At 37.0% G+C, this 9219-nt stretch overlaps 1 protein-coding gene across 1 annotated transcript; it reads left to right on the top strand.

Moving 5' to 3' along the window:
- Positions 1 to 326: 326 nt before the first annotated feature.
- Positions 327 to 2816, top strand: PPO2 (Prophenoloxidase 2). The gene is made up of 4 exons (XM_014244268.3): positions 327 to 1417; positions 1470 to 2091; positions 2168 to 2403; positions 2465 to 2816. The coding sequence occupies exons 1-4, from the start codon at positions 437 to 439 to the stop codon at positions 2675 to 2677; spliced, it is 2052 nt and encodes a 683-aa protein (XP_014099743.2). The 5' UTR covers positions 327 to 436; the 3' UTR covers positions 2678 to 2816.
- The last annotated feature ends 6403 nt before the right edge of the window (positions 2817 to 9219 follow it).

Below are 9219 nucleotides of genomic sequence, written 5' to 3'. Positions count from 1 at the left end.
ATATATTATTATATTATTAGTGGAAAAATAAATTTATTGAAATCATTCAATTGGAAATCAGTATACTGTGCGTGATTTAATACGTCATTAATTCCTGGGGTTCTACATATTGATATTTTTGATAAAAAAAATATTTACTATTGGCTGTGCAGCAGTTAAAGTTTTTCCCATTTTTAACCGCATTCACACATGTGTACTATCTAGAAGATACTATATGTGCTAACCGTATTTTAGAAACCACAATAAAATGTAACCACCAAGACAAGATAACAATTCCTTACTTATAAATTGGCACCCTATGACACGTATAAAAGGGCGACATTAACTTTGAAATTCATTACTTTCGTACTGGAACTACAGTTGTACATTGAGTACAGTTAAGTCTCGGATTTCAGCCTATAATTGTTTGTAGAAGAAGATTTACAAATCCTTAATAATGGCCGATAAAAATAATCTTTTATTGCTTTTCGATCGTCCCAACGAACCCATTTTCATGGAGAAGGGAAAGGCTGCCGTTTTCGATGTTCCCGACAAGTTCCTCACTGATCGGTACCGTCTCATCGGTAATGAGGTGCAGAGCCGTTTTGGTGAAAAGGCTGAACAACGTATTCCAGTTAGAGACATAGCCATCCCAGATCTCCGTTTACCCATGTCACTCCCAAGAGATGCACAATTTTCTCTTTTTATTCCGGCTCATCGACGTATTGCTGGTCGTTTGATTGACATTTTCATGGGAGTGCACTCTGTTGATGATCTTCAGAGTGTTGCTGTATATGCCCGAGATCGTTTGAACCCCTATTTGTTCAATTATGCACTCTCTGTGGCGCTACTTCATCGACCGGACACCAAAGGACTTGATTTACCATCCTTGGCACAAAATTTTCCCGACAAATTTGTAGATTCCCAAGTTTTTCGGGAAGTACGTGAAGAAGCTACCGTAGTTCCAGAGGGATCACGAATGCCAATCATCATTCCACGGGATTATACCGCTTCCGATTTTGAGCCCGAACATCGATTATGGTATTTCCGGGAAGACCTTGGAATTAATCTCCATCATTGGCATTGGCATTTGGTATACCCTTTTGAAGCTGGTGATCGTTCTATTGTGAATAAGGATCGTCGCGGTGAGCTCTTCTACTACATGCATCAACAAGTAGTGGCCCGCTATAATTTAGAGCGTTTCAGTAATAACCTCGCTCGAGTAGTGCGCTTCAACAATTTGCGTGAACCAATCGCAGAGGGTTATTTCCCAAAGATGGATTCTTTGGTTTCTAGTCGCGCTTGGCCACCGCGATTCGAAGACACAAGGCTGTCAGACCTCAACAGAGAGTTGGATCAAATTAATTTAGATGTAAGTGATTTGGAGCGCTGGAGGGATCGTATTTTTGAAGCTATATCCCAAGGGTTTGCCACTGATGTAAGTACTCATAAATAATATGCAGATGCATTCAAAATTTTACCAATTTCAGGAAAGTGGTAATCATGTGCCACTGGACGAAGTGCGCGGAATTGATGTTTTGGGCAACATGATGGAATCATCTATTGTATCACCCAATCGTAATTTGTATGGCGATTTCCATAATATGGGACATGTGTTTATTTCCTATTCCCACGATCCCGATCATCGTCATTTGGAGTCCTTTGGTGTAATGGGAGACTCTGCCACTGCTATGCGCGATCCTGTTTTCTATAGATGGCATGCCTACATCGATGACATTTTCCAAGAATACAAGACTCGTCTTCCTCCACATGCCCTAACTGAACTGAGCTATGATGATGTTTCTGTTACAGGTGTCCAAGTAATTCCCGAGGGGGGCCAACCAAATGTACTTCAAACATTTTGGCAACAATCTGACATCGATTTGTCACGAGGAATGGACTTTGTGCCACGTGGTAATGTGTTTGCTCGTTTCACTCATCTTCAACATACGCCATTCACCTACACCATTAACGTAAATAACAATAGTGGTGCCCATCGATTTGGTACAGTACGTATCTTTCTGGGACCGAAAACAGATGAGCGCGGACAAGGAATGCTCTTTAAGGATCAACGTTTACTCATGATAGAGTTAGATAAATTCATTGTAACCCGTAAGTAATAAGCTTCCGTAAGTAATAAGCTAATTGTAACTTGATGTAACACATCTGAATCCTTATTAATCTACAGTAAACCCTGGACAAAACACCATTCGGCGCCGATCGACTGAGTCCAGCGTCACCATTCCCTTCGAGCGCACATTCCGCAATTTAGATGTAAATCGCCCTGCAGCAGGCAGTGCAGAAGAACTAGAATTCAACTTTTGTGGCTGTGGATGGCCCAATCACATGCTTATTCCAAAAGGTTTACCCCAAGGCCTACGCTGTGAGCTATTTGTCATGGTGTCTAACTATGACCAAGATAGGGTAAAGAAAATCTTAATTTGTAAATAATATTTACTTTGATAATTTCGAACACAATTTATAGATCGAGCAACAATTGGTTGGCACGTGTAGTGACGCAGCCTCTTATTGTGGTGTGCGCGATCGTCTCTATCCGGATCGTCGACCTATGGGATATCCTTTCGACCGCCTGTCACGCGCTGGGACCGACCGTCTGGTAAATTTCTTGACTCCAAATATGAGCATTGTCGACGTGGTTATTCGCCACGAAAACCGTGTTGTACTTCGTAAGGCTTAATTCAGCTTCATAATGGCAAATTGCGAGATATTTACAAACATATTCTATTAGGGTCGCATTTTTATTAAAAATAATACTCCTAAAATTGTTTATATACACAATATCAGTAGACTAAATAAAGTATCATGTTGCATATGAATTATACGGTATACATATTTTCTGAATAAACAAATTTCTTAGAATATTAGGCATCTACGTAGACTATTGCAATACTACAATAACTGAATAAATAATTAGTATAAAATGTATTTAGTAATTAAATATACAAATGCGTAGACTTCTTGTCCAAAATATTAAAAACATATTTAATAGCGCAAAGAGCTGAAGTAAATATGTATGTAACAAAATTGCTTAATTTAATGATACTGAACTCTGCCAGGGGATAGTTCCACATATTGGCTGACTCCGTAAACGTCAATTGCAATGTACACATATGAACAAAGTATAATGTCGATAGTCGATACGAGTGACAGAAAATAGCGCATTATAAATAAAATTGATCCTTTTTGGCAATTACCTATGCACCGAAGACGAAGTCGCATTATTACGTTCTCTTATAAATTGTTTTAATAATTTATTATTAAAATTAATTAAGTTCTGTGATTCTGGGAAAAAAATGTACTTATGATGGCGAGAACATTGAATATTTGCCCATATACATACATATTTGAATGATATTTTACTTTGATTTTAGATGGAACTAAAGATATTAATGACAATCTTGGTTCTAACTTTATTTTTTTTATCTTTATCTCGCAACTCAATGACTTCATTAGATTGAAAGAAAATTCAAGCAAAACTGTCAAACGAACAAAAATTGTGAAAGTTTTGTAACGAAGCTTTTTGCTGCCCCCTGCTTCTTATGATTTGCTGAGGTATACTCGCCGTGTACAGGGTTCGTTACGATAAATTTGTAAACTGTGGGGCTCCTTTTACAAATCGTGCGTTATTCAATTTAATCACAAAATGGTATCTTCCTCGTTGTAGTAGCGTCACCCGATGATAGCACTATGACAGAGTAGCGGTTTACGTGGCCCGTTAGCGCGTCACTATCACGCGGAATTACGGAACGCAGTGGCAGCGATGACAAGAGTGGAGCAGATCAGAGGATCGACTCACTACCCACTTTACGCGTGACTTCCAGCCTTCGCACGCTAAGGAGTGAAATGCCTGCCAGAGAATCGACTCACTGCGGGACATTCACTTCTTACCGCAGTAACGTCGTCCGCCTTTCCGCGCTTCCGTTGAATAGCTCTTATACGATAGCGTATACTACTCTGCCGCGCTCTGGGTGTGCTAAGCGGCTTAGGATGACTTACGTTTCGTCCTGTTGTGATGATGGCTTCGAAGGCGATTCTACCGCTGCGTGAGTTGACGCTCGTGTGTGTTACGACGACGGCGCCCATATGTTTCTGCCGGCGCTCGTGTAGGCTTAGATCCCGATTCTACCGCAGCTCGTGTCTAGCCGTGAAAAAAATACTACCGGATCACAGGAGACTGTGTTGGCGACCGAAGGTTAAGGATTGAGTCGGTCTCACTACCGAGCTCACCCTTAACGAACGGCGTTCACAAATCAGGACACTACAACTAGCCAGAGGATCGACTCACTGCTAAGTCTAGTGTCAAGCGTGTGATCGCTGTTACAGTCCTGTGCTGACTGACTGATGATCGGTCTGCTTGCTTTCCGCCAAGCCGTGTGTTGCTTGCTTGCCCGTTCACAACATGTTGCTTTAGGACGGCGTGATTTTCCCTTTGCAGCCCAATACTTGTTGTGTTGCTTGCGTGAGGTGGATTAACTGTTGTGTTGCAACATGTTGCTTTAGGATGGCGTGTGTTGCTAGAAGTGGCGTGATTTTCCCGTTGCAGCCCAATACTTGTTGTGTTGATTTTATTTAACAGGGTGCGTCTTCATGTGTTGTGTGGGCTAAATTCCATATGGATATTTAGTTCTCACAGTTTGTGCAAATAGTACATTCCAACCATATTAAATACATCCAAAAAAGTAGAAATGTAACGATACATTTTAAAGCCCCCTGATGTGTGACTTTTTGTCGAAAATTTCGGTTACTTTGTGAGATATGCTATTGAAATTCAGGGAGAATCTTTTCCCAATAAAAATGTGGTAATGTGCATAAAATCGGGTATCCTAACTCTCATATACCTAACATACTTGTAAAGATTTTCGAACTTCCGGTGAACTTTTTACTGTATATAACGGTCAATATGTGAGCTACCTTAGTAAAATGCAGAGAGCGTCTTTTTCTAATATGGTTGCCTTTTTCATTATGTACCTTTGATTTTGTTAAATCATATAAGTATCTGTATCTCATTTCAGTTGATTAGGTTAATTTTAATATATATATCTCGAACCCGAAGCAAAATATACTTATGAAACTAAGTGAGTCAATGAACTTTAATATAAATCAACCAGATTCCAAAAATGATTGTAATCCATTCTTATTGCATTTTTTTAAATTTCAACTTTTAAAATGTGCAAATTGCAAGAGTATCAAATGTTCGGTTACACCTAAACTGACCCTTTCTAAAATTTTAATTATTGGTATTATTTATTAGTTTTTGACTGATAGGTCAGTATCATTAAATATGTTCACAAAAATATACACCTTCTATATTCTCGGCCTGTTAAAGTTGCGTGTTGTTTTCTCAATACTTTTTCAGGTTCGCTTGTTTTTGTGCAACATTTTCTGCCCTTCTCAAAAGGCAAAAATGATAGTTGCGTAGCGGATATTTATTTATCGTTTGTGTAATCTTGCAACATGTTGCCACAGAGTATGTGCCGTTTCACACAGGGATTCAAAAGAGTCTCGTACCAGTTTATTGTGGGCGAGGGGACGACGAGGAAAGACGAAGGGACCGTGCCACTCGTGTTCGGGTGGCACGCTTTGTGTTCTTGTTCGTAATAGCTCGCTGCTACCCTTTTCAGCATTTCTTTTCACTTTCAAATTCTTTGAATGGTTGCAAGAGCGCTCGGTTTCAAATGAATTCGATCGCAAATTTGAGTTCTGTTATCTATTTTTGTATGTAATATGCAAATACGTATGCATAGAATAATAGAAATATTATGACAAATTGTAAATAATGAGAAAATTAAGATATAGATTATGGAGTAAAGAAATTATGAGTTTTTAATACTTAAAGATTAGGAAATTCCTATTATAAATTTGGCCTTGAAAATATTAGTTGCGGATATTCAATACATTCTTATGGATTAGGGAATTCCCGTCTTTAGTATTTCTTTGAAACTATTTAGCGGGTAGGTACTTGTATTATGCATATTGTTCTACCTTATTCATGGTAATTCATTGCAAGCAAAATGTGTGACCATCATCTCAACATACAAATGAAATACGCAGCACGCAGTGTTGCGCGGTGTTGCGCAGTCGAACTGCACAAATATTTACGAAAATTTTGTGAAAAGGAATGCAGAAAAACTAGACTCGAAAAATTTAAAAAACTCAGACTCTTTTGAATCCCTGTCTGAAACGGCACTATAATAGTTTTTTTCACCAAAGGGTTGCTTATATCATCTGCAACTAATCAAGATAGAAATGGAGTTATACAATATATTATATATAAGTATGTTATAAATGATCAGGATGACGAACGAGTTGAATTCCGAGTGAATGTCTGTCTGTCCGTCCGTCCGTCTGTGCAAGCGATAACTTGAATAAAAATATAGATATCTTGATGAAACTGGGTACACATATTTCTTGGCACCCAAGGAGTGTTTGTATTGCATATGAGAGGAATCGGACCATTGCCACGCCTTCAAAATGCCATTAATCGAAAACCTATAAAGTGCCATAACTAAGCTGCCCAATAAGATACAAAGCTGTTATGTAGTACAACGAATAGGATTTGAAAGGGGCATCTATATTTAAAATTATTTTTAAGTTGGTGTGGCCCCACCCTCTACTAAGTTTATATACATATCTCCTAAACCATTCAAGTTATATTAACAAATTCGCTCAGGGCGAATATTTTACGCATCCCTAATCACCTTGTGAAAATGGGTGAATTCTGATTACGGTCGGAGACAAAAAATTCTACACCCCAGATGGTACTAGTGGGCTTTATAGTAGCCGGTGGCAAATTTGCACGATAGGTGTGATACTAACCACATTTAGGTGAAACCCCATATCTCTGGACCTACTCTGCCGATTTAAACCAAATTCAGTGGGTAATATTATCAAATCAGACATAAACCACGCCTTCCTATTTAACACAATTTCAAATTCCATCTGATTCTTACACTTTCCAGCATACAAATCAAGCACCAATGAATATATCGGAATAAAACTTTGCAAAAATAGTGCTTTTAAAGTGTGCCACCTTATGAACAAAAATTGTCCAAATCAGACCATTCAAGCCGCCAAATACCGAATATGTGGACCCCAGTTCCCATTGCGAACTTTTTATCGAAAATATCGATCAATCTGTGAGATATAGAAATTCGGAGACAATTTTTTTCTGATATCAATATGCATGAATGTCAAAAATGGTTTGAATCACATCAATAATTCTTTAGCCCCCCTATACCTAATAGAAAGATTTTCGAACTTCCGGCTGACTTTATAACGTATATACCGGCAAATGATGAGTTATCTTCATAAAATTGAAAGAGCGTGTTTATTTAAAAACTGCATCCAAGGAGATGAAAACTTGCCCTAGACCCCATATAACTAATATCAGGGGTTTCAAACATCTAGTTGACTTTACTCCTTATATATTGATAATGGGATATTTGGTACCTTAATATGATTTTTATAAGTCCGGTTGGCTTTATTCCGTATATATCGGTCAATATGTTAGATATCTTAGCAAATTTAACAGAACGTATAATATTGGATATATTGTACTATAGTTTAATGCCAAAAATAGGGCCCATATAAAACATATAATAATTTTCGTTATTCTAACAAACCTTATGCCTTACTTCGGCCAGTGTATGAGTTATATATTTAAAAAATTGCTTGAAAATATGTAATCGAGCATAGTCAAAGGTTCAAGCAACATGTCCAAACCTTTCTTTGTCTCCAATATATCGCGTATAGTGATTTCCGACTTTCTAGCTGACTTTATTGTAAAACGTCACACATTTTGACGAACCTTAAATTTACATGAAATTAAGTGGACAAGTTTTCTTAAAAATTATATTAATGGTATCACGCTAAATATGAATGGAGTTGGTTTAGTCTAAACCTCATATCCATAATATAAATAATTTCATTGGTTGACGTTTTGCACATCAACTCAATATATTAAGTTCACCTCTTCGGTCGAGTTTATATTACATATGTATGTATACCTCATTGATTTTAATATAATATTAGCAGATGCGAAAGAAAAAAAGCAATCAAACTCAGTGAGCTATATTATAACTTAATAAAATACCAAATTTGATTTTATTCCATTCACGAATTCGGGGAATAATAAATATTGAATTCTTTCGCAACATATTTTAAAATAAATTTTTTCCAAAGTCTGAAGGTATTGTATTTCGCCGAATTTGATCCTGGCAAGTTGCCATAGTGTAAAATGTTCGGTTACACCCGAACTTTTATCTTCCTTACCTAATATTAGAAGGTATAATGGATCGTTATACATATAATGTTGCCATATAATAAGGCAATATTTTCATCGAGAAAGGAAAACGATATTGGAGTGCGAACGTTACCAAGAATACTGCCAAAGTTTCCTGACATTTCATCCAATCGAATTATTAATTATTGAATGATAAATATTCTAAGCGTCAAATCAAGGTAAACAGTAAGAATTTGCAGTATTTGTTGAGCGCAATAAATATTAAGTGAGTAAGTGTTCTTAACGGAGAAAATAAATATAAACATTTACAAAAATTAAAAATAACTAAGCGCTTGATTGTATAGCTTTCTAACTGTTAATTTAGATCAGTAGTTCCCAAACTTATTTTTCTCGTGGACCACTTTCAAAATTTTACTGGTTTCGGTGGACCCTCTGCTGCTACATTTCTACCACATTCTTGACATTTCTACCAAAACGTGACAAACTAGCATCGAAGCTCAAGCCCCGCCCTTTTCCCGTCGCCCGCGCACCGCTCGCTCTTTCCGAAAAGGAATACTTTTGATATAATATTTACTTCAAAATCAATTTAAAATGTAGTATAGTACACGTAAACAAAATATGAAGAAAACTTCAGCAAAATTCCCCGGCTTTGGCTAATACATTTTGATTACGTCAATCACCTTTGCTTTCAGAAAGTTGTTTTCTCTGTGTTCTCTATCACTATAGGTATTCTGCTGGAAAGTACATATTTATCGTAATAATGACAATGTATTTTTATTAGAAAGTATTCATAAGAAGTAACAAAAAAATATGTTCAAACAATAAAAATTTTTTTGAATTCAGTAACAAAAAATAATATGTAAATTCTCAATAGGAAATAAGTTCTCATAAAGTATACATGCTCGTATATTTTTATACTCTCGCAACCTGTTGCTACAGAGTATAATTGTTTTGTTCACCTAACGGTTGTTTATATC

This window comes from Bactrocera oleae, chromosome 4 (assembly GCF_042242935.1).
Source record: "Bactrocera oleae isolate idBacOlea1 chromosome 4, idBacOlea1, whole genome shotgun sequence".
NCBI lineage: Eukaryota > Metazoa > Arthropoda > Insecta > Diptera > Tephritidae > Bactrocera > Bactrocera oleae.
Note: the sequence above shows the minus strand (reverse complement) of the source record. Positions and strands in the feature narration are given on the sequence as shown.

Bases quoted from the DNA above. Each gene is read 5' to 3' on its own strand.
- PPO2 (XM_014244268.3), top strand. From the start codon at position 437: ATGGCCGATAAAAATAATCTTTTATTGCTTTTCGATCGTCCCAACGAA. The intron at 1,418-1,469 runs GTAAGTACTCAT...TACCAATTTCAG, and splicing joins CCCAAGGGTTTGCCACTGAT to GAAAGTGGTAATCATGTGCC. The intron at 2,404-2,464 runs GTAAAGAAAATC...CACAATTTATAG, and splicing joins CTAACTATGACCAAGATAGG to ATCGAGCAACAATTGGTTGG.